The sequence below is a fragment of the Magnolia sinica genome, chromosome 2 (assembly GCF_029962835.1).
Source record: "Magnolia sinica isolate HGM2019 chromosome 2, MsV1, whole genome shotgun sequence".
Classification (NCBI taxonomy): domain Eukaryota; kingdom Viridiplantae; phylum Streptophyta; class Magnoliopsida; order Magnoliales; family Magnoliaceae; genus Magnolia; species Magnolia sinica.
This window is the reverse complement of record NC_080574.1, coordinates 134,035,467-134,061,535: the sequence shown is the minus strand read 5'-3', so window position 1 is coordinate 134,061,535 and position 26,069 is coordinate 134,035,467. Positions and strand designations below refer to the sequence as shown.

General features: G+C 39.3%; 1 protein-coding gene across 5 annotated transcripts; it reads right to left on the bottom strand.

Annotated features, from left to right (window-relative positions):
* Positions 1-3,504: 3,504 nt before the first annotated feature.
* LOC131237737 (T-complex protein 1 subunit gamma-like) lies at positions 3,505-24,895 on the bottom strand. 5 transcript variants are annotated; one of them, XR_009167388.1, is made up of 15 exons: positions 24,725-24,895; positions 20,537-20,598; positions 18,470-18,542; positions 17,919-17,986; positions 17,579-17,648; positions 16,893-16,961; positions 16,726-16,797; positions 16,250-16,323; positions 11,994-12,271; positions 8,729-9,113; positions 7,910-8,035; positions 7,200-7,304; positions 6,900-6,974; positions 5,533-5,840; positions 3,505-3,656 (listed from the first exon to the last, which is right to left on the bottom strand). XR_009167388.1 is itself a non-coding variant. In XM_058235686.1 (14 exons), exons 1-14 carry the CDS (start codon positions 24,747-24,749, stop codon positions 5,649-5,651), a joined length of 1,674 nt encoding a protein of 557 aa, XP_058091669.1. In that variant the 5' UTR covers positions 24,750-24,895; the 3' UTR covers positions 5,299-5,648. The 5 variants fall into 5 exon arrangements, 2 of the variants coding, with proteins under 2 accessions (XP_058091669.1, XP_058091670.1); XR_009167387.1 differs by lacking the exon at positions 3,505-3,656 and adding an exon at positions 4,177-4,423; XR_009167386.1 differs by lacking the exon at positions 3,505-3,656 and adding an exon at positions 5,194-5,287.
* Between the last annotated feature and the right edge of the window lie 1,174 nt (positions 24,896-26,069).

Here is a 26,069-nt window from a genome sequence, read left to right as displayed (position 1 = left end):
TATTGATAATCCAAACTACTTAGAATTTTCTATCAAAGAATCTCTTTTCCCAATTCCCATACATTTAACAAGCCCCTTACAATACAAGAGTCTGTACCATATGCTTCAAATCTATGCATGCATCTTAATTCATAACAATGAGCACAGCCCTATGCATGCTTCGAATGTGGCTGGTTTGGTTTGGTGTAAATACTGGTAAATGAGTGGTAAAAGCAAAATAATGAGTTTCCTTCTGTTCTTCACTTATCTTTAGCTAGGCACAGGCACATTTGTGTGAGGCCTACCTTGATGTATATGTTTATCCAGGCTGTCTATCCCTTTTTTTCAAATCATTTTAAGGTATGAGCTAAAAATTGAGTCAAACTCAACGCTCAAGTAGACTGTACCAAATAGTAAGCTTGTAAGCTTTGGTTGCATTAAATATATAGAGCATTAAATGCAAAAGTAATATGTAGTGTGATATATTTAGCTTTGGATCTACCTCATTTTTGAGGTCATACATTAAAATGATACAAGAAAAGGGATCAACGGCATGGGTAAACAGATGCATCACATTAGGCCCACACAAATCTGCCCATTTGCGGCTAAAGATGGGTGGGAGTAGGATGCAATATACTTACGTGTTTGGAAAGCTTTTGTGTAGAAAATCAGGTTGAAGACTTTGATGTATGGGTTATTTCTACACCATCCATTCATTTACTCAACTTATTTTAGGACATAATAATACGAAAGGATAGGTCCAAAGTACAAATAAACTATGCCACAAAAAATAGTGAGTTCGACGGGTGATGTCATTTTTCCCACCACATCCTATGGTGTGGTTCACTGGAGCATTTATATGTTGTTTGATATTCTCATATTACATATTTATAATTTCCGTAAAAAATAAGGAAAAAAACTGAAAATATTAAGAATAAGCTAAAGCACATGTGATTACGTTGTCTTTAAAATATTATTCACCCCTTCTCAAAGTAATTGAGATTGCTAACAAGTTGTAATAAAATAGTTTCTACGATACAACAAGCTTGTGTGATTTTGCGTTTAGCAAGCACGAAAAAATCACTACGAACTTTATAAACATAATTTGTTTGCGGATAAAATCTTAAAGAAAAATTTCCAAGTCAGTAAAAGATAGAAAACAAAATTATTAGCTTACACCACTACACTGGTCTAGCAACTCTACAACCACACTATCTCACATTCCCTCACACCTTGCTCGCTAAAACACCTAAGCCTCTATACTCCTCTTATTCACCAAGAAAAGAGTAAGTTACTCAACACCCTACTTATTAAGAAAATATTTTCTCCTCTCTTTTTCAATACAAGACTATTCCCAAAATACAAAAAGTCAAGTTTTTCACAAACTGTTTTTATATATTTATATATAATTTTTTTTATTTAAAACATTTTTAATCAAGATATTTTCTATAACATTAGATTTATCTTATTTTTGAGTTCATGTCCTAAAATTATGTGGTAAAATGAGTGGATGGCATTGATAAAACACATACATCATGGTGGGGCCCACAGGCTCTACATACCTTTCAGAATAGGAACATACCAAAGCCGTAGATGCCCCACATACCTTTCAGAATAGGAACATACCAAAGCCGTAGATGTCAACATCTTGCATCTGATGAATTTTATCAGTGAAGCATATAGCGTGGCCAACTTAAGTTTTGGATCTCCCTCGTGATTGGACAGAGTGGATATGACACAAATATCACGGTGGCCCCACAGTGCATGGGGTTGCTTGAATCCCCTATTAATGGTTTCAGGCAATCTTCTTTCGTATCTTAACAAAGTGTTTTATTCAAATCCCATCATTAAAGTCACGTGAACCGTCATTGGCTCTTTAAGGCCCTTTGTTTTTTTTTTTCTTTCCTGGAACTTGTGTTTCTATATTATATTTTTAGAACAATTTCTTTCGATACTCTGGCAATTATGATGTTTGATACACAGGCATTAAGATATTGCAAATGTGATATACAAGTAACTTATATTAAACCGTTCAAATCATAGGTTCCAATTTAGAAAGATATCAAACGAAAATTTAGACTGATGTATTTTATTATTATTTTGGCTGATTGGTGGACATTTATTTGACGGTTGTGATCAAAGATAGTTAATGGCAAAAATTCAGCAAATAAATTCCCATTGATCAGAAGCTAGGATTTCGGAGTTAATGTGACTGTTGGATGATGACCTATCTATATTGGGTAACGTATTCCATTCAGGACGGCCTGCGTATCAACCATCATGCTTTTCCGGAGTATTAAATAGCTCCTCTTTTTTAATGGCCAAGCACCCAAGAATACTGGGTACCCATCCAGTCAAATGTGGAGAATCCGGACTATTCATCTTTGTCTACTTCCTGAGAAAGTCAAGTGGCACATCTCAGGGGGAATAAAAATAGTATGGTTGCACGTGAAGATTATGAATGGTTATCATGATTGAGGTGCTCTATCCAAACCGTTCATATGATGGGACCCGGTGATAACGGAAAATGAAGAAAAGGGGGATTGGAGTACCTTTTACTTTCAATATGGATAGTATTTCTAACCGTTGAATAATTAAAGGGTTCAAATATTTGAATTTTCAATACCCTCCGTCCATTGTAAGGCCCATCATACCAACGGTTTGGGTCATTGACTATAATCCAATTGCTAAAGCGCGATGTATCCTATCACAATTAGCCAGTTAATGTTAGGACATGAGTCCAAAAATGAGGCAGATCCAAAACTCAAGTGGGCCGCACCACAGGAAACAGTAGACCGAAATGCCTACCATTGAAACTTTCCTGTGGCCCACCATGATGTTTATCCACCATCTAACTCACTAATAAGGTGATTTCCACCAGGAGGAATGGAAAATACAAATATCAGCCTCATCCAAAACTTCTGTAGCCCCTGAGAAGGTTTCAATGCTGGGCGTTTCATCCCAACTGTTTCTTGTGCGGCCTACTCGAGTTTTGAATCTTCCTTATTTTTTAGCTCCCATCTTGACATGAGCCAGAAAAACTAATGGAGGAAGCCGATATAACACAAGCATAACAGTGGGCGCCACAGAGCTTATGGTCACAACGACTCTGGCGAAAAGTCAATAGGAAATTCGTTGTTGGGGCTGGTTGTGTCTCCTACTCTGAAGCATGCGTGGGAATGGGTCGGGTTTTGGCTGCAGCACTGGGTGGGTCCAGGTCTATTCACCAAGCCCATGCCCAACCCAGCCTGAAAACTTCTGGTCAGACCATTGACCAGTCTGTCCCAAAATTTAATAAAATGCCTAATTTTTCACTTATATGTTCCTAATCCATACCATTGATCAAGTGGGCCAAACAGACACTTACAATGAACAAAATCAAGAGTCTACATTCAAGATATATGGATTGCCTGACAGGAGATGAGAATGATGGCATAAGATATCCACATATGAAGTAAAAACCTGGATGAGCTAAAATGAGTAAAGCCTACGCCTGCTCTGAAAATTTCATCAGCCATGCATGCCAGACCCAAGCCCAGAACATAGGCCGAGCTAATCGGTCCAAAGCCAGGTCAGGCTCGTCAGCCAGGCGAACCTTACTCTTGTGCTGCCATCCTTCTTAATGCGAATCTTAGGCCTGCTTGCATGCTACCTACCCATTTATATTTTTTTAGTACCTGTTTAAATGCAAATCAAATTCATGAATTTGGCAAAATTAAATTCAACTATTATGAAGTAATTTGTTCAAGTTGGCACCAATTGATAAATCTGCTAATTGCCAGTTAGCAAAAGGGCATAAATAAAGAACATGGTAATTGTTAAAAATAAAAATAAAGTACATTGGATTGCAATAAATCAATTCAATAAAGAGATTACCACCAAAGTGCCTGTTGCACCATTTTAATTCATAATAATGAGCAAAGCCCTAATCTACAATTCCATAAGTTTTGGGTTAAGACTTCAATCTCATGGATAGCAACACATTTCCCCTACAACAACTGGCATTCGCATTTCATTTCATTTCAACCATATTTGTATCAACTAGAGTTGGGTTTTGAAAATTTGATTTTACCAAATGAGCTAATTGTAAAACAAGAGCTAGAACAGAAGGAGCTTATTAGAGTAGCTCTTATTTGATAAGCTTTAATATCATGATGCTCAACATCCAACCATCATCCCATCGGAGTAACTTTTGTCAATGTTCAATGCAGGATGAGGCCCACTAAATGAACATTCACAAATTGTGCTCTAATATCATGATAGTCACTATCCAACCGTTGAAAAGAAATTACCTAATCTAGGAGTTGAAATGAGAGGAATAATGGTTTTTGGCATAAATCAATCCCGGCTCATCTGCAAGACAACCAAACACTGCTAAACAGGTCTGCTAATATGCGATCCAACATGTTTTCCCCAGCACAAGCACAAACATATGGCTGCCAGCCTGCCAAAGAAGATTGATTGCACGAGTACTGAGGATATGAGAAGCATATGATGTATCAGATAGTAACACCCAATCAACTTTCAAAACAGTGGCCCCCAATGTTTTCCTAGTGAAACGCTAAAAGAAACAAACTCAGACACTGGAATCTAAATCATCTACAAACCAACAGGCTCTGGCGGGGAAGATTGAATTTGCAGGGGAGCACACTAGCAAGCATGACAATGGATACGTTCAAGGTACCTACCTCACAAGTTCATCCATCACCTCGCGACTGTGGATGGTATCCATTTGGAAAAAAATGCTACTCATGCCAACGTGTGGAAGGTATTCATTTAGAAAAAAAAAAAAATGCTAGTCAGATGAAAGGATATGTCAGGACAGAAATTCAAAGGCGATCGAACACTTTTACCAGTTTGTCATCCCAATACTACCCCTACTGTTTCCAGGTTTCAAGATAAACAATGGACAGCCAATTTTTTTTTGTAAAAAACAACATTTGGGTTTTCAGTTTGTACTTCATACTTGGTGGGGCCGTGCTTCAGCGATCCAAACCGTTGATATTATGGACCCCCATTGCACAGCCCCCGCGATAAAAATCCCCAATATAACAACCCCTCAATATTTGGCCAACATGTAAACTAGTAGATAAAACAATTATTCTATAGCATCTTCAACATCCCGTTTATCCTGGTTGCATGTCTCATATCAATAAATAATAATAATAAGAATAAGAATAATAATAATAATAATAATAAACAGCAGGCCTGATGTGTTTGCCAATCTCTCCAGTTCGGTATATTTTCATCATAAAGCTTTAACTGTTTACAATTCTTTGTCCACTTTTGCAATTTTTCAATAAAATCGCTGTTAAAAAAAAAAGCCTCCAAATTGTGATACAATGAAAGTAAATTGCAATTGCAGGAACGGATTTTTCTTCATCAGCTTGTGTCCTTTCTCATAACCAGTCACGGAAATCCAGGGTTTCAACATTTTAAGACGATGCCACAACACCCAATCCTATTTTAACAGTTGAAACTGAGAATACAATTTCCCAAAGCAGTTCTACAGCAAACACTGCCTAAGCAACCAAAACTTGTGAAGACCCTTACCTCAATCAAAAAAGATTGATTGGCCTCCAGATTGATGACAAATAACACGCATTAGACTCGTGCAGAATCCTTTTATTGACTGAAGAACCAAAGTTTTCAAAATTTTCCCAATGGTACTACTCTGGAATCATTTGCTCATTATCTGCATCTCCTTCTTCCTCGACTTGAGGTTTCTTTGGAGTGGGACCGGCCCCAGGAGCCTGCTTCTTCTTGATCCCGCTCACAATATCATCGATCCTCAGAAGCATGCATGCAGCCTCAATCGCCGTCTTGAACGTCTGTGCCTTCACATTGTAAGCATCCCAAATCTGAAAAGCCAAAAGAGAAGGTCAATATAGCTGTCTCAAGAAAATGTTAGAGGCTGACACTGCCAAATAAAGGAGAGAATGTCAAGGCCATTCCTGCCAAAAGGAATTAGGGTTTCCTTTGCAGTTCACATGCCACGGGGAGATCCAGGCCATTCATAAGGCAGGATCCACTGTGATGATGCCCTCTCCCAAAAGTAGCTAAGTACACTCAAAAGGTGGGCCTGAAATCCTCATCGAGTATGGAACCACAGTGATGTTTGTTCTCAGCCCATTGTTGGGATGATGCAGTGGAGTGAGAAGAAATGGAATATGGTAGATCATTCTCTCTACAGTCCACATTGCAGGGTGATGTGCAATTGGGTCCACCTATGTGCAGGGTCCCCGCATGGATTGTTTGTCTTAAAAAATTTACATCTGTTAGACAATTATATCCATCTGATCTGTGGCCATTAAAGTAATGGTGGAAAACAAAAACAATTTCGCAGTCAAATTAGCAGCAAGATAAACTGTAGAAGTGATGGATAGGATTATCCCATGGGTTCTATGTTTTTAAAGGTAAACCATCCATCCTGATGCCAGTATATGGGTGGACCCAATCAATACATCACACTGTCACATGTCCTGTGGAAAGATGGCTCTACCATATTCCGGTTCCTCCAGCTCTATTGTATCATTGTATTCCATTGTTATCATGTACGTAGATCCACCCAATTAGCAGGCCTGATTTTTGCGCCCATGCATGTTCACACTGGGTCCTGTAGAACTGCCCCAACCCCGCATATGGATGCCTGCTTAAGGGCATGCTATCAAAAAAGAAAGAAAAGAAAAATCCCTCAATCCAGTACATGCAAATCTCCTCAATATTACTTATAGATGAAAGAGTATTAGCACTAAGCATGAAGGCAAAGCAGCAGCAGGTTCAGATGTGGATGCAGGGAAGTTTCTGTTTCAAAACGTTCAAGTATTAAGCGGGAGCAGGAGCAGGAGCGCAAGTATTAAGTGGGATTCAGAGGAGTGGCACCTGGATAAAAGGTTCATGCAACTAAGGGAGAGTCATACCTTCCGCTCTTTCATATCGGTGATTGCACCAGTGTTTCCGTCTATGCCAATCCACGCATTCTCACCATTTGCATGCTACAAAAGAAATAACCATTTTAAGAAGAGGAAACCACATTTCAATTCAAATTTTTTTTTTTTAACCAAGAAGAATCAAGAGCCATGGCATCATGGTATGAACTATGGAGTATATGTTGAGACCAAAGGTTTCATGATTTGCATCTTGCAAAAGAAAAAAACGAGAACCTAAAGTTAAAAGATATAGAAGATCAAAATGACAAAGGCTCGGGTCTGTGGTTTTACCTTTCCTTGCAGGGCAGTCATTGTTCGAATCACATTCACCCCACGGTTTTGTGCCAAGGTGCATGGGATTGCTTCGAAAGCTACAGCAGCAGCTTCATAGGGCCACTGTTCAAACATGAAAAATCAGAAAGATCAATATGAGAATCATTGGAAGTAACAGCCCAGTGACCAAACTTCAAATTGCAGGAGCAGATTCTGATTCCATGCAAATTGTTACTAGTTCCTTTAACCAAAATAATGATTTGGATGGGAAAAAAAATTGAAACCTGCTTAATGCAGGTTTCATGTGTCGCTAGCCGCCAAGCACCGCAGCAACTCATTTTGGGGTGGTCACAACTCACAACCACATATTCATGCAAATTGCAATTTTCATGTAGATCCAAATGCACTCACAGGATTAACACAATAATGTCCCAAAACAATATGCATGGAAGGATGCCCAAAATGATACTGAGAACCGAAGTTTACCATTTTTATGAATCATCATCATCATAATCATCTTCTAAACCTTATCACAACTAATTGGGGTCAGCTACACGTATTCTATCTCACCATTCCACTATCACGGACTATATCCTCAGTTAAACCATAGATCCTCGGGTCTTTTCTCACTGCCAGCACCCATGTCCTTTTTTTATGAATGATGCAAAATCATGGCTAACGAAAAAAAATAAAAATTTAAAAAATAAAAATAAAAATGGGAACTTTACCTTTTCAACACCTTCAATGGATGAACTATTTTGCTTCAATGTTGCTGATACAGTCAACTCCGTAGCACCACCGCCAGGAACAAGCTTAGGATTTTTTATAATGTTCCGCGCCACAGACATAGCATCCTGTTAAAGCAATGCAAGGTTCAGAACACAATCCAAGTATATTCATATTTGTGTGTGTGTGATTGCACACATACACACACACACACACACACACACACACACACATGTAACACATGCTTGTGTATTATAGGCATCTTCCAGGGTCCTAATGCATCAAACGTGAATAATAATGTCCTATTGCACCTGGTCCTTATAAAAGCGGAAGTGATTCAGATCATTTATTGGATGCGCCCTTTTTTTTTTATGACGGCTAGGTGTCCCTGCCCCTTTAAGGCGAGACTATTCCCTACAGATGCACGCAATCACCCACCAACCACGTGCATCGGGTAATCCACGGGGAGGAGAATTGAACTCGTGTCCATGGGGAGCAAACCCACGACCAAAGCCATTCGTCCAAACCATGACAGGTCTGATGGGCCCTCTCCTTCCAGATTTGAAAATCCTAATCATCCAATCTTTGGCCTTTTTCATCCAGATGAAGTTATTTTCTAAACCATCTATTTCTAGGCCACTAATTGAAGGGCTTGGATCTTCCAATCTGGGAGACTTTTGGGGTATTCCCCATCCATGGTGGGACCCATCATATCGACAGTTTGGATCAGAAAACCATGGATCCCCTCCAGCACAACCTGGTGCATTAGCACATTATGACACATCTTTCCTCCATCCAATAAACCATAAATAACAAGTTACCTGCAAGTTTCTTTCTACTTCATTCAAAAGATCCTTACTAGCGCCTCTTAAAAGAACGGTGCATGCTTTTGGGTCTTTGCAATCAACAATAAATGCAAAGAACTCATCACCAATTTTCTTAACTTCAAAAAGTCCTGCTCCAGTTCCGATATCAGATTCTTGGAGCTCCTCTGGTCTATTGACGACAACTGCTCCACAAGCCTTGGCAACCCTGTTGTTGTCAGTCTTCCTCAACCTCCTTATTGCACTGACACCAGCCTTACTCAAATAATGGCATGCCAGATCACTAAGCCCTTTTTCGGTGATTACCAAGTCTGGTTTGAACTTCAGTATCTGCATGCAGAGGCCCTCGATGTATTCCTCCTCCATCTTCAGAAGGACACCCCTGTTAAAAGGATTAGCAGTTAGTTCTTGATGCAATGTTTTAAATCTCAGTTTCAGGGTACAACCTGCCAAGGGGCCAAACCATTGCAACTCTTTTGGACTCAGCCAAAGACCAATAATCCATGCAATAACTCGTACTGAACATATACATGTTTGTGGAAGCAAGATGATCTGTGGCAGCCATTTCAACTCTTTTGGATTCAGCCAAAGACCAATAATTCATGAAATGATTCGTCCTGAACATATAAATGTTTGTGGAAGCAAGATAATCTGTGGCAGCTTCGTTCATCCTACACTGAAACCAAGTGGACTCTGCTCTGATGAGCAATGAGTTTTAATAACAATCGCTTTAAACAGAGTCAATCTGATCTGGATCCCTCAAGTGCCGCCTTTGGTGGAAAACGCAAGTTCAAAGCTAAATCTATTATCAAGCCAAGGTCCTTTTTGCTTACAAGCAGTCATCTGCAATAAAGATGCGTGTATGGTGGATCACATTAAGAAAGGCATGCATGCCAGAGGAATTATAGAGTGCCGACCAGGTATGGGAGTACATATGGTGCTATGGTTCTGCGATCCAGATTTTTTATGTGAGTATCCCAGTGTTACCAGGACACTTCTAAGGATTTTGCCATGCTGACACTCCTGGACGCGACACAACACTTCAAAACTCATACGGACAGTTTCCTAGTTATGTCAACGAAAAACGTCGTGTTGGAAACTTTATGTGAGGTTTCCATTCACCTTCCTCAAATTTTTTCATTATGTAAATTTGTTTTTATCAAGACAAAGATCTCTCACTCTTAGCCCGTGAGCTTGCCTCCATTCACTTGTTCAGTTGTTCTTTCTTGTTTGGGTTCTAATATTTTAACAGAATAAGTTATGCTCACAAGAACTGCTATTTCCTGATATGATAGCTGTGATTTTTTTGTTTTGATAATCAACTATTTGTTAGTTTACACCTTTCAAAAAGAAAAAAAAAAATTGTTTCTTAATTTAACAACCTGTAATGTGTTTCTATTGACCTGAATATTCTTTCTAATTTCTTTCATATTTATTTTTTTTTTGTTTTATTTAATATTATTTATTTTTGTACGGAAGTGTACCCCATGCCTAGATTTTTGAAGTTACCAGTGCTGGATGCTTCAACACTTGGCACCTGTGCCATGTGTCTAGGTAATACTGGAGAAGCCCCGAAAGTCTCTTATATTTCCGATCCCACCAGACAATCTTTGGTCTTTTCTGAACCTTTGCTGCATTTTTTTCTTAACCATGTACTTAGTGGGCTACTGCCAGAAAGGTTAGTATCTTACTAACTATGAAATATTTGAGACATCCACCATCCATGGAGGGCTCATCAAAACAACAGTTTTGATGGGAACATCACGTGCACGCGCACGCCCCCCACCCTACGCACATACGCAAGGAGGAGAAAGGCCTCATTATCGATCTGGATCGACGACAACTTCTATGGAGGACCTCTTAGTTAGGGGGCTGTACTATGGAGCATTGGAGTGGACCCGATCATCATCAGGATTCCACCATTGGATCTCATGATCGTGGCCTACTACCCTAGATGATCTAGGATTTTGAGTTTTGGTTATTATCATTATTAGAAACATCATGAACGGTTTTGATTGCTTTGATTAGTTGTTATTTTTGTTACTTCGTATCTAAGCAATAGTGTGCGCACATGGCACGGCTTTATAGGTTGAGGGTTTTCTTATGAATAGGCAACCCATGTAGGTTTTTTTTCACTGAAGTTTATGAATAAAATTCTGCGTTTTCTTCTTCTCTAGTTCTCTGAGTTGAAGAATCTAATTGGGTGCAAAACCCTCCCTTCTCGAAGGGCTAACTACCATAGTGCGAAGCCACAACCATCTCATATTGTCCCTACCCCTACACCCCACATCTCTCATCTCCCACAGCCATCACATCTTCAAATTTATCCTTTTTTGGCACTCAAGTTCTCTTCTACAGCAGGTTTCCAAATTCTGGCCCACCAGGGGGCTGAAACTTTGGCGGAGCACCACGCACTCACCGCACATCAAATCGGCCCGAAACTTGGTGTGAGAGTGGGCCTCCCCTGGCCAACCACACCCAAGGAGTCCTTTTTCAGTTTCGTAGGCCCCGCACACGTGTCCAAGTGGGCCTGCTGTCCGCATGCAGGATCCTTCTCAGGTTCTTCTCTCTCCTCTATTCCTCTCCTCTCTCGCCTTAAATCCCAAATCCTAACCCTAGAAAATCCCAGATCCTAAGTACTTCCAACTTTTGCAAACCCTAGGTTTTCCCCTATTTGTAACATGGTGAATCTCTTAAATTAGAGAACAATCCTTTACAGGATTGGATGAATCTACACTCCACTGGGTATTGTTTGGTTTATAATTCTACTTAATCCAGCCTTAAACGTGACTAGGCTTGGACCCCCATAGATTTTCCCTGTTGAATGTTTGAACGTATGTGGGATGTGATTTTTTTTGTGATTGTTTAGAAATTGGTATGATCTAAAGCTTGAAATCTTGCACCTCATATTTAATTTCATGTCCAGCATCAAGTTTGGATCCACAGATAAAGCTCAATGTGTACAGAATCCTGCACCTCAGCAAACTCTACATTTGCTGAGGCAACCCTATATTGCTCCATACACCATTTCTTTAGAACTTTAGAGCCAGAAGGTATGAAAACATACGTGAAGGAATGTGCTTATTCTCAATAAACGAGGTGGCATGATTTTGATTATTATTCACCAAAATGTTGAAAAAAAGAGGTAAAGAAAAACAGCAAAGGAAAATAAAAGCAGATAAATGAGCAGAATGAAACAAAAAACAAATCCGGAATTGTTTATCTAGTAAAGCATGTTAAGCAAGAAGTGTAGAACTCTTACCAGTCTTCTTCTTTAACCAACTCTGCATTTGTTTGATTCTCTCCTTTCTTATATTCAAGAGGGCAATCAAGAAGAATAATTCGTGGGTTCGTAATCTTCCTTCTCATTTTTCCAGGGGCAACAATGTCTTTGTTAATCAAAACTCCTTTAAGAACTTTAGAGTCTTCCAACTGGCCTCCAGGAACCTTCTCAACTTTTATGTATTTCTTTATATCCACATCACGCAAGCCTTGACCAAGGTCCACACCAACCATTGTGGTAGCATCAAGTGCTAGATCCTGGTAACAGAAAAGCAGACCTTAACGACTAGGACCATTTATGTTGGAAGTGTGAAGAACCACCAAATAAGAAACAGATAAATGCAACTGCCAAGAAACCCCCAAAATGGTTATTATCAGTGTTGTCGTTACTTACAGGATTAAATGTTCAAATCTAACTTCTGGAGAAATAGAAAGAATAAAAGAAAAGAACAGAAAGTTCAAATATAGTACATTGAAACTTCAACTGCAATAAATTGTATGTAAAATTCACATACGATGATACAATGCACCCACACATGCCAAGATATCATGTCTGTATGGCATCCTAGACAAGGAAAAGGTGGACCCACCATGAAGATTACATAACAAAAATCAGTCCAGCATACACTTAGGCTGGCCATCCTGTACAAAATAAAAGGACTTCAAATCCTGGCTAGTGGACCAGCCTGATTTTTGTGGCAGGTGATCTTCATGGTGGGGCCACATTTTGCATGGCTTAGAGTCATACACACTTGGCACTCGGCAGCCTTAAACATATTGCATGGAAAGCCCACATACAATGCATTGTAGGTGAATAATCCCCAAAATTCTTTATTCAATTGAAACACCATGTTGGGTCCCTACTCATGGCTCGATGGTAGACCCTATGGGTTTCAACACTAAGGTCATGAGTTTGAGTACCAATGTGTTGTGTGTGAGTGTGAGGGTGTGTTAAAAAAAGAAAAAATTTGAAACACCATGTAGCATCAAGAGATCAAAGCCAGAGCAAGCTTGTCACGTATCCTAGACACGAGAAAAGGTAAGTTGGGCTCAAAGCCATGACCTCAATGTCAAAACACACCATGTACAAGCCCAGAACCGCAAGCTTTCCATCAGTGTTCTAAATAGTATAGCCTACACGCTATGTGGCATGCAAAAAAAAAAAAAAAAAAATCCCCTTTAATGTATGCTACATGAGCCCTAGTGTATGCTACAAGCTACGCAGCATGTTCGTGTATGTAGCATACGCTACATCATACCTTTAGCCTGCGACCCTATGGCTCAGTGGTAGACTCACAAGAGTTTCAACAAGAGGTCATGGGTTCGAGCACCCACTGTGGTCGTGTGGGGTGTGTGAGTGCATGTGGGAAAAAAAAAATCATACCTTTAGAAAAAACACATTTTTATATGTCGTTAGTTCCGGATTCGATGTAAAATGGAGGTGAGTCTGGTGACCCATTCTTCTCACATGCGGCAATGATGTTGAGCTATCCAAACCATCCAAATAGTGGGTCCTACTATAGATGGAGAATACTTATACTTTTACCCATATCAAACAATCTTAACCATCTATAAATGGGTCTCCACTCTCCTTGTGTATGCCTGTGGATTTATGCCATATCATAAATGATATAGAACCCACACTTAACAATAACTTGAAAAGTAAAAAACAAAAGGCTTTTCGAAAGAGAGTTCCAAAAACCCTCTTTTGAAACCCTAAGTCAACACAAGCACCCTCCGCCCCAAATCCCTTTCTTCGAATCTCTCGATCCACAAAGCCATTGAAGAGGACGTTTTGGCCGATCAACCCTCCGCAAGGTCCATATATTTTCAAGATCTTTGGAGCTCAAATGAAGGAGAAACTTAAAAAAATTTCCCCTTTTCACATCCATACGACTACGAAGCTTAAAAATCCAGTTTTTTTAATGATTGAATATCTTCGCAAGCTTGATAGGGATATGTTCTTGCCCCTTATTATTTTTTAATCGGTTCTTTTTCATTTTGATTGAAGATTTATGGTTTCTTTGGGATTCTTCTTTTTTCTTTTTCTTTTTAGGATGTCAGTTTTTATGCAATGTTGTAGCATAGGGGTTGCTTTTTTTTCTTCTTCTTTTTTTTGGCTTTAAAGGCGTGTTGGGGGTGTGTGGCATGTTACTATCCATGTTTTAAATTACGAATGGTGTGCAGCGTAAGCTACACATTACTTCTAGATTTTTCATCAAGGTTGCACTTGGTTGCATCAATTTCTTGATATTCACCAAATTAGACTGATTAATAATGAAATTTGACAAAAATTAATGACATTTGGTGCAACCAAATGCAACTTAAAAGTAATAGGAAAGGATAATCATTAAGTATAAAGGTAAAGAAAGAGCAACAAAACTGATTTAATACTATTACGTACATTATTTTTACTAAAAGTATTAAAAGGATTAACTTATTTTTTATTGGAATAGAAATTTGTAACAACTAATTGAAAACATTAATTGATTTTATTGTCGTAGTGAAAAATAACTTGTAGCGTGAGCTATGTAGCGGGCAGTGTAGTCCATGTGGCATGTAGCATATGCAAATTATCATGTAGTGTAGGCTACATGCGACTTAAGCTATTTTCATGAGCTACGTACCGTTAAGGCTAAGCTATGCTACGTAGCATAAGCTACATGCTACAAAGCACTGCTATTTAAAACACTAGTTACTATGCAATGTTGTAGGATAGGGGTTGTTATCATGGTTTTAAATATCAATATCGGGGGGCATATCGGCCCGGCCAAACGATAAGATTCGGACGTCGTGTATCAATATCAGTCCTTATTGATCCATATCAGCCTGTATCAGTCAGGAAAAAAAAATTTAAGGAAAATATCAAGGGAGAGAGAGAGAGAGAGAGAGAATAATGAGATATTCAAGAATCTATCTTTTTTTGTATTTTGGACATACATGTGATGGTGTATCGGACCATTCTTCGATGAGAATGTTGTTTGTTGGTTTGACTTGTGGAAGGTCAACTAAATGACCCCTATTTTTTTATTTTTTACACACACTTACACTCGCACACACCACGTGGGTACTCAAACCCATGACCTCAGTGTTGAAACACATTGCATCTACCACTAAATGGGCCCTAATTGAACACAAATCAATCATGATTTGCTGAATTAGGGCCTATTGCATTGAAATATAACAAACAGAAGATGAAAATATCAAAAAGAAAGTGAAGGTTTACTTGTTATGCAATTTTTTTTTCATTTTTTCTTTTTTTTTAGGGGCCTACTATGGTGTGTATATGGCATGCATGGCATGCATGCAACCCATGCTTCTTCGGAGGTGTTTGGGTGGCGTACGTGGGGCCCACTGTGGTGTGTATGGTATGGGTTTTAACCGGTCCAGTCCAACATGTGGGCCACCACTTGGTTTTTTAGTGGTTGCCTTGTGGTGTAGTGTCCACGAGACGATGGTGGTGGTCTTGTTGTAAGCTCTTTTTTTTTCTTACCGTTTATCATATTTTTTCCCTATTTTTAAATTAAAACATAGAAGTATCGTGTAGCGTAAGCTACACACTATAGAGGATTGAACACTATGCAACACACTACACCCTATTTAAAATACTGCTTGTCATCTACCTAGGCAATATAAGTTTGTTTTGCCTTTGTTGCGACTCATGATCCAATTTGTGTCGCTACCCACTGGGGCCCACATGCTGAGATTGTCCCATGTTTTGAGCAAGTTTCTTACAGTGAACCATAGAGCATAGAGTCCACCACATGGACAGATCCAATCATCAGACCACTAAGCATGGGATCCCAGTGGCCACCGACAAGCTGGATACTGAGTCGTGATGGAGGCAAAATGAACTCGTTTAATATCATGAGCAGAATCTACAAAGAGATGCTGAGAGAACTTTGGCTAGCATAGATGGAAGGGGAATTTTGCAACATGTGTGCCAACCTGGCACAAGTGAGTAAAAGCAGGGCCATTCACCATGACTTGCCTCTTCAACCTACCTTCACAGTTCAGACAAATTGCCTTAACACTGCTCCATATACAAATGTTGGTCTAGAACTCCAAATAACATCTCAAATACAACAGAACAGAGAATAAACAACAAGAATATGTGAATAACAAGTGGCTGCATATTGAACACACCAAATTAACTGGCCATTATACAGGGTGTGATAAAACGCTTAACAACAAAATATGGAGAGTGGAGACATCAAATATGAGGAGATTACTCACAGCAATTAGGTTCCCAAATTGACTTGTAAACTTTGTGCCAATACAACTTTTAACTAAGCCCAGCATTGTAGCACCTGCCGAAATAAATGTCATAAATGTCTCCATGTCAAGTATCATAAATAAGCATAACATTAGAAAATAGGTTATTGGTATCTATACCAAGCCCAGTGGATAGATACGCTCAAATCTCTCTACTTACTGAAAATAGACGGAAATGGGAATACTATCAGTTAGGGTGGGTATAAATAGTGGCACCCTAAGAGGTAAAAACATGGACTCTAAAATAGGAAAAGAAGTTTGCAGTCTTGTAGAAGTACTACAAAGAGCATGCAGCATACTAAAAGGAAAAACAGAAGAATAACATAGAATATCATGAATCACAACAGTACCAAACACCCAATGCACAGACATCAAATAGGGGAAAAGAGAGAATTAAAGTTTCGATGACGTGATGGGAAGAGATCATAGGAACTCACGATCATTCACATCAATGGACATAGCTATCTTGTCAAGCACAGCAATCGAATCCTCAAGTGCTTTATTGTAGGCTGCGAATGGGCATTAAGTTCACCATCAGCAAAAACAAAATCAACTGCCACGGAAATTTAGGACAGATAACACCCTCCACTGCATCAGATCTTACCTCGGCAAATGACAGTAGGATGATATTTCTTGTTAATAAAGGCCTCCGCCACATGCAGCAACTCACCAGCTTCAACAATTTTTCACTCAAAGAATCAGTGATGAAGACAGATGACTAAGATAAAACTTACCACACATATATACTAAACGATAAATTTTGCAATGACAATGGAAACCCTAGTTTGCCAGTGTTAATATTATTTGACACTGCCCGTAGCATTCCTGATTTAAAGAGTTAATAGTTCCTCAGAATTTGATAGTAAATACTATAGTTTGACACTACATATAGCATAAATCTTGTTAAAGCCCCTAAATATAAAGAAAAGTGTACTCGTAAAATATCCATACCATCATCTTGCTATGGAAATACTAAAAGATAGTCCCTTGATAGTAAAACTATATGTACAGAGTCATCTTGGTAATCTGATCTTTATTTAGAAGACAAATACAAATACAACAGAATGCTGGGCATGCCAACAGGCGAGCCAGAGGCACAGTGCCTGACAACTAAAAAAAGATTACGGCGACATAAAGGGATCATGAGAATGTTAAGACCTTCCTCTACCAAAAAAAAAAAGGGAGTCACATTGGTCATATTAATGCATTGGGTTTAGAGCAGATAGGAAGCATATTGTTATTCCATAAACAGGAGTCGTGAGGCTTAAATATCAAAAGCAAAGGACATACCAAGAACAATGACAGATGTTGTTCCATCCCCTACTTCTTCATCTTGTGTGCGGCTAAGTTCAATCATGGACTGTCAACTCCCAAGAAGAAGGCATTAGAAAAAAAAAATGGAGAAACTTCCAGTTTAGAAAATACCACAAGGTAAATTGCACACACCCCTAAGTGGCACATACTCCATTACAAATGGCATGAAAAGAATGCACCAAAAAAAAAAAAATGAAACAACAACAACAACAACAACTCATTATACGATAGATGGCAATCAAGAAGGTCACAAAGCATACATGGTACATGCTCATAAACATTCTCATGCCACGGGATTCAGAGATATGAGCCATACCTTAGCAGCTGGATGGCCAATATCCAACTCACGTAGTATGGCATTACCATCGTTAGTGACAACAATTCCTGTTAAAGAAATATGAAAATCATATCAATAACTTCAATATATCTGATTTCCAACATAATTGAAAGATATATCTGATTTCCAACATAATTGAAAGATGATATTGCATATCAAAAATGTAACAGAGAGGGATAGCATGTGTACCGCATTAAGGAGTAACCAAACATGAAGGAATTATGGAACACTTAATATTTCCCACTTTTTAAAACACGGAAGCCCTTTTTCCCATGATGCTTACAATGGATCGAAATGTACAAGCGTTAAGTTCCCATCCTCCCCAGACAAAATAACAGCAAAAAGAAAAGCCAAGATAATGCAAAACCTTTACAAAACCTTTCAAATATGCATTGTTCACACCAACATCTATTTCAGAGGGAAATGCCAATATATTGCATTTGTTTGTTTGCAACAGCAAGCTCTCTTTTCACAGGCATTGAACACAGTAAGAATTGTATCAACGATATCCAATGAGGTAAGAAGAGCACCTCCTGCAGCATCAAGTAGCATCTTCAACATGGATCGAGGACCCAAAGTAGTACGGATAATGTCAGCCACAGCCTGCAAGGAATGGGCAAAAAGCAAGCAAAATTAACAGAAAAATACAACTCAATACAGAGAATCATTTGCCACTTGGTATTCTGTAACTTAATGATTCAAATATATAGGACAAACATTGAAAAGGCTATCACAAGTCATGTTTAACAGTGACAAAAGCTAGAAGTGATCCTGATCATTTCAATACGGAAAAAAGGAACACCAAGTGAAGTAATGCAAGAGGGGTTATTTTCACTAAAGATTTTTGAAACATTGGTTTTGTTGAAAGAATATTCCAAATGCATATGTGAATAAAGAATGATCCACCGAGGGGCAGACATTACCCAATACAAAGAGAACGTTTTCCTCGGAAAGACCATCACTACGTTAGCCTCAAGAGGCAGCAATGCGAGTTGTTATGTCCCCATGTCCAAGAAATGCAGCAATATTCAAATGGACCATGCTTAAGAATCAAGCAGTGTTTTAAATAGCATACGCTACGCAGCGTCAAGCGTGTAGCTTACACTATGTAGCTCATGAAAATAACTCAGGTCGCATGCAGCCTACACTATTCATTAATTTGCATACTCTACATGCTACATAACCTATGCTACACGCTGCATGGTTGACATTAAAAGTTATGTTTCGCTAAAACAATAAAATCATTTAATATTTTCAAAGATTTGTAGCATTTTCTATTTTCAATATAAAAAATAGGTATTTTCATTTATTTTAGTAAAATAATAAAGTAACAGCATTAAATCAGTTTAGTTGCTCTTTCTTCAAATGGATCATGCTTAAGAATCACCAAATATCATAAAATTCCTAACCAGTCTAATTTGGTGCAAAAATATCATGAAGGTTCATTATATTTGGTGCAACCACAACCTTGGTTAAAAATCTCAAAATAGCATGTAGCTTACGCTGCACGTTGTAGCTTACGCCTCACACTTTAGAGGGGCGAATGCTACACTACATGCAATTTGTTATTTAAAACACTGGAATCAAGGGAAATTTAGGTAAAAAGGCATAAAGCACATCACATTGCCATCTCTTAATTAAGTAGAATGGAAAAAAAAAAAAAAAAGGGTAATGATCCATGGAAGTATTAAAAAGGAAAAGGGAAAAAACATAGTTCTCAAATTACAAACAAGAAAAAGAAACCATAGCTCTTCCGCCTCAAGCTCGCACATTGAGTGGTGAGTGCATAAACCCACGAGGCTAAAATTTGGGGAACACGTGCAAACATGGCAACATGTATGGGATCCATGCAAGGGTGGATCCCCCATGAACATGCCCTGGACTAAAACTTGGTCTGGCTCAATCATTAGGTGAGCGGTGAGCCAAACATGTATGATTAGACCATTAGCCCACCTGATTAGAGAACCTAATTTTCAGTCTAGAGCAAGATATTAAAAAAAAAAATATCATAACAGTCTTTACATAACAGTAATGATGGGAACAGTTATGTGATACGGGCCGTCAATGGCCCATAATGGCCCATTACGAGGCTGAAACAGGTTTTTTTTTTTTTTAAGAAGTCGTAACGGCCATTGCGGGCCATATTGTAACGGAATGGGGGTGGTCATTACGGCCACCATTACCGTTATCGAATACCTTGGTCTGGGGGCATATTCATGGTGAACCCCACAAGATGAGTGGCCTTGATCCAGCACATGTGAAACATATTACGCATGCTGCAACTCACCAGAACATTTTTCATTAAAAAAGGATAGATCTTTCATAAAGCTCCACTTAACAATGAACAAAATGCAGACTGCAGACTACAAACTTTGCCCTTACCCAACCTCATTAATATTGATGAAAATGATAAGTCATGAAGCAGAATGTTGCAAATACCAAGTTAATGTATGCTTGGTTCCAAGGTTTCAAACAAAAACATGCACAAGATTGTAACAAGTAGGACATAAAAACAATGAAACAGTGCCCTATCAGGCAGCAATGTCGTTAGATCCAAGATTTACCAATCATCAAGCAATATAAAGATCAAAGCTTACCTTTGATGCTTGGATATTGGCATGGTGCACCTTGCTTCCAGATTCCCTTGTCAAAGAATCTTCTGCTCAGTTCAGTTCAAACATACCATGAGACTAAAAAATTATTACTGCTACTGGTGACCAAGTCTTATTTGACAACAACAGAGAATCAGAGATCGTATTAAATTAAAGTAGAGACACATGGAACTTCAATATTGCAACAAGAAAGAAGAAAAGTGCATCATCATGTACTTCAAATCGGAAGTAAACAAGACCAAGCAAAATGGCAAGTAGGGGAATGTGATTATTAAGAGACTGGCTCACAGAAAATGCCTTCAACAGGCTACATAATTATCAGTAGTGCAATTTGATACGCAGTCGAAGCGAATTGCAATGATTAATTTAATGAAATTAGGAGACGAACCCCAGCAAAAAACAGTGAGTGAAAGTGAAGGAACTAATAAGACACCCGATGGGAAAAAACCACACAAATAGACCACATACCCTAAGCAATCAATAGGGTGCATTTTTTGAGAATTGAAATTTTATTAGGAAGGCCGGAAGGCGCAAAAGAACAGAAAAACAAAACAAAGAACAAACCAAACCCTGAGGGTTGGAACCCCCCGGCTATACAAGTAGGGCCCGCCCCGAAGAATCAAGATCCCCAGTCCTTTAGGAAAGAGAATCTTCCGAAGCGTAGCCCTCATAGTTTCACATCTAGCATTTCTCTCCAGCAATGTTGTCAAATCACATATAATCACATAAGCCATCAGCTTGGGTTGATTGCTTATGTGATCACATAATTGCATAAGCGTTCGCTCAAGATGATGGCTTTGTTAATTAAAAAATGGAAAACAAATAAAAAAAAAATTTGTCTAATTACTACAAGTGAATAGATTGGGCATTTTTACCTAATAGTAGTTTGACTATGAGACCATTTATAAGTTCATTTATGTTATATATATATATTAACAATCAACAAGTTACACTAAGAGAGAATTAATTATTAAAATTACTAACATAGAAATTTTATTGATAACTTGAATCTTAATGAGTTGATATATAAAATACAAGTTACAAGTACAACTTTACAAATTACAACTTATTACAATCTACAAGAAATATGATTGTTGGCCATTATGTCATGGCATACTATAGTATGCCATGGTTATACGATTATGCCATCTCATAACCATCGCATATTTTAGTATGCCATGGCATACTTCCTGTATGGCATATGTGACCAACACATATGAGATCTAAGCCAATGTATGCGATTGTACGATCGCACATGACAACACTGCTCTCCAGCAAGATGCTCCACAAGACTGCAAGACGAGTTGAATGCCATATGCTCTAGTAATATGCTCCACAACCTGTTCCTATCTCTGGAATAGGGGCCCAAATTGCAATTCCACTTTCTACTACAGGGGCATTTTTCACATCAGGCTCGAGTGGGGTGGCTTGTGTGAAGCGGTGCACCCTCGGAGTGGGCGGCCCGTGTGAGGCAAGTGGCTCGTGTGAGGCAAGACCCATGTGAAGTGGGGCCCACGAGGGAGGTTCAGCTGAAGACCTGACCTAGGCTATGAGATAAAGGGATTGATTCACCACGCTCTATCAATTCGAGCTTTGAGAGCAAGTGATTAGTTGTCCTGCGTCAAAAGTGGTAATAGAGCAGAAGGTCTCGTGTTCGAGACTCCTTACCGGGGGTGATTAATACAGGGGCATTTTCACACCAGGCTCGAGTGGGGTGACCTGTGTGAAGCAGGGACACACTCGGGGTGGCTAGCCCATGTGAGGCAGGACCCATTTGAAGTGAGGCCCACAAGGGGGGTTCAGCTGAGGGCTTTTTTCAATGCTAAAATCAAGGACATCTATCAAATAAATGTGGGGCCCTATGTGATATATAAGGCTTATCCACACCATCCATCCCCTATGCAGACTGATTTTAGGGCATGAGCATCAACATGATATTTGTGTTTTCCCCATGTCCATGTCTGTGTGAAGTGTGACGTGTGAACTTCGAAACAGGTTAGATGACAAATAAACATCAATGCGGGCCCAGTAAAGGAAATAACTTTCAATGGTGGACGTCTTAAGGCCATTGTTTCTGTTGGTATGGCCCACTTGAGCTTTGGATCTACCTCATTTTTTAGCTCATACCCCGAAATGTTTTGGTAAGATGGATGGATGGCGTGGATATGCCACATATATCATGGTGGAGCCCAAAAGTTTGAAGTCAGTGTTTTTGAACCAATTTTCAAGGTGGAAATACTCCCATATTTTCAAACAAACTGAAATAGTAATAATTACATATTTACAGCCTATTTACAAAGGAATTGAAAAATCAAACAGGCCCTCAAGTTTGCTTGAAAGGAATGTAACTGCAAAATGAGGGCTCCTGCCTCATGATGAAAACTCATAAACATCATCAAATTTTGTCATTTCCTCTTGAATAAAACTAGGAGAAATGTCCACATGCAAAGTTCTACGGGAACCTAACATACAATGCTCTCTATCCCACCCATATGTAATTTGCCTGTAATAATTGAGTTGTACAAATGTTGGGACGCATCATAAGATCGCACTGAATTAAAATTAGGATGGACCATTCAATTGCCAAGCTACACCGTCGAAATCGACAGAAAGCCCCTCATCCAACTCGATGTACATGTTCAACCCACCTAACGAGTGGATCACTCCAATTTTTCACTAGGTGATCTTCATGGTATGTTGCACCATTTTCACAGCTTGGTCTTCCACCCAAGTGACACTCTCAAAAAAAAAACTATTGCTTGTTAAAGTTCCCATACAATGTTGTATGTGAACATTTCACTAAAACTAATGTTTGCAATTCAACTAACTAGTGCATCAATGTGGAGCCTAAGATAAGTAAGAACATCCTGTTATCAGTAATTGTGATTTACACATAGTCCTTTGACTATCTTTTCAATTAAACCACCATTCTCCAATGTCAAAAAATCACCCATCGATCTAATGCAACCTTACATGATCATTACCTTTGGATGATCTAAGCCCATGTTTTAGTTTAGGGAAAGAAATCTAGATTTAAAAGTAAATATCTAAGTTAGTTATCAACCAGTCAATCCCCATACACATGGAACATGTACAATAACCGAATCTTTCATATATTAGGACCTGCTATAGATGGACCACACACCAAAAAATCACACCTAACAGATTTGGTGAAAACCTGCCAGTTGAATGTCAATCATTGGTCAGACTCCTTTTCTAACTGCCCTTTTTTTCCTTTTGAGAATAAAAAACGAATACTTAAACCACTAAGCTAACAGCAAAATTCATCCTAACTGTCTATTTACAATGATAAATAAAATCTTCAAACAGTGGCTAGGATCACTCAAATGGTATGGCTTTTGGGGGATGGCGCCTCCATGGTAGGTCCCAGCAGGTGAAAGGTCTATTCCCAGACATGTAATGTGCCTGATATGTGCAGCATAAAAGTTCTTCATAGCCAGAGAGCATGCAATTCTTTCTCTTTAGTTCATCAATCCCCAACATTTTACTCATTTGGTTACTCAGATTTCTCTTCATCCAATGTACAAAAGTAGAAGCATGCCAATCCCACACCTGTGGTACAGCCCAGCACCTCCAACTGAATTCAAGCCACCCATCCAATCGACCCAGCATGCAGACACTGGAAAACCAGCCAGGCCAACTCATCAAGTGGGCGACAATGTACAAATCAACCCGACAGCTAAAACAAGTAATTCTTAGCCGTCCGTATGTCCCATAAACTGAAGCCAGCTTAACCCTGATTGCTGGGCCAGTCCGGCCAACTGATGAGGACCCCACGCAGACAACCAAAAATCATCCCACCTCGTCCACTCATCAAATTGGCTTAAAACAAGTCTTTCTTAGCCATCCCTTTGATCCACGCGCCCGGATCCGGATCCCTGGGTCATCGCATCGAAACGATGGGGCCCACCTGATGGAAACGCTTAGATGTTGACACTCATTCACTTTTTTTTTTCAAAAAAATGGAAAAAGGAAATAAAAGGCTGTTGCCAAGATCTCCAAAATAGAATTAATCTTTTCTTTTTCTATCGTGATATCGTGCTGAAGAGATTAAAAAAATTATAGAGAGAGAGAGAGAGGAAAATGGGATCATCTGATGGCAATGAAATATTCAGATGCAGGATTTTTCAGCATTTTTCAAGAGTAACTTACTGAGAACGAGTACTGGAGCGTGCATCGCTACAGAGAGAGAGAGAGAGAGAGAGAGAGAGAGAGAGTCTTTCTTCTTCTGGCGGTTTGCTGAGGAAGGTATGAGAAAACCCTCGATGCTTTTGCGGGCAAAGGAGGCACGCGTTAGAGTGTTCTAGTTCTAGGTGGTCATGTTGGAGGGCAGTAGCGGGAAAATGAAGAAAGACAAAACAATGGGGTACGGAGAAATTCCGTACGCACACGTTGCCACATGGACTGTCTTGCGTCCGTCCGTTTCTCCGGCACATTTCAGTAGGACGGGTGCGTTTGGATGCCTGTAATTGGAATCAAAAAATTATATTTGAATACCCATTATTAAAATTAGTTAAGTAAATCAGTATTAATATCTTATATTAGCATTGATAACATTTGACATAATTATAAATCCAGTTTAGCCAAAGATATTAAAAATTAAAAATAAAAATTGTAAGCTTCAAGTGAGCCCACTTTCAAAGATCCAATTATTTCGGGACTTCCGATACATACGTATTTATGCAATTTTGTTGCATTCTATTTCACAATGAAAGAATCATACAACCCCTTAACCTCTTCTCTGGATTATTAAAAAACATTAAACCATTATTACATGTGTGACCCACCTGAAATGTGGGGCTACCAACGAGCTGGCCTGACAAGTTGGGTTTATGGGCCAGGGTTAGACTGAACTATTTGGCCCATGGGACTGGCATAGGCAGAAAACTTAAGCCAGCTTTATTAATAAGACCAAGCTGGGGCCGCGCCTAAGAACCTGTCAGCTCGAACCAGATTCGTATTGGGTGGTGACACATTCATCATCCACCTGGGTGCTCACCCGACGCAGCAGGACGCAATTGGCAGCCAAGATAAAGATGGGACCCGCATCTGTGCAGGGCAGATTGGCTACTACCCGACTAAGACTGTAGGGCTCTCTGTGATGTCTGTGTTTTATCCACTCCCGCTAATGCATTTTGACGGATCATTTCATGGCATGAGCATAAAAAGAGAAAGGTCGTAGGCTCAAGTGGACCACTGCACAAGGAGTAGTGACAATGATATCCACGTTGAAACCTTTCTAGTAGGGGTGCACCCGGGTTGGTTAGGTCCAATCCCAGGGTGAAACCGGAACCGAATCGTTCCTAGCAGTTCTAGGATTTTCGGAACCGGAACTGGACCGTTAACACCCTATAACTGAACCGGAACCGGACCGTGAAAACCGGTTCAGTTCCGGATCGGTTCCACTCTTCTAGGCTTTTTAAAATCAAGCCCAATTGCACTGAGATCGAAACCTTGAACAATTTCTAAAATGTATCAAACTAATTTTTAGGAGACT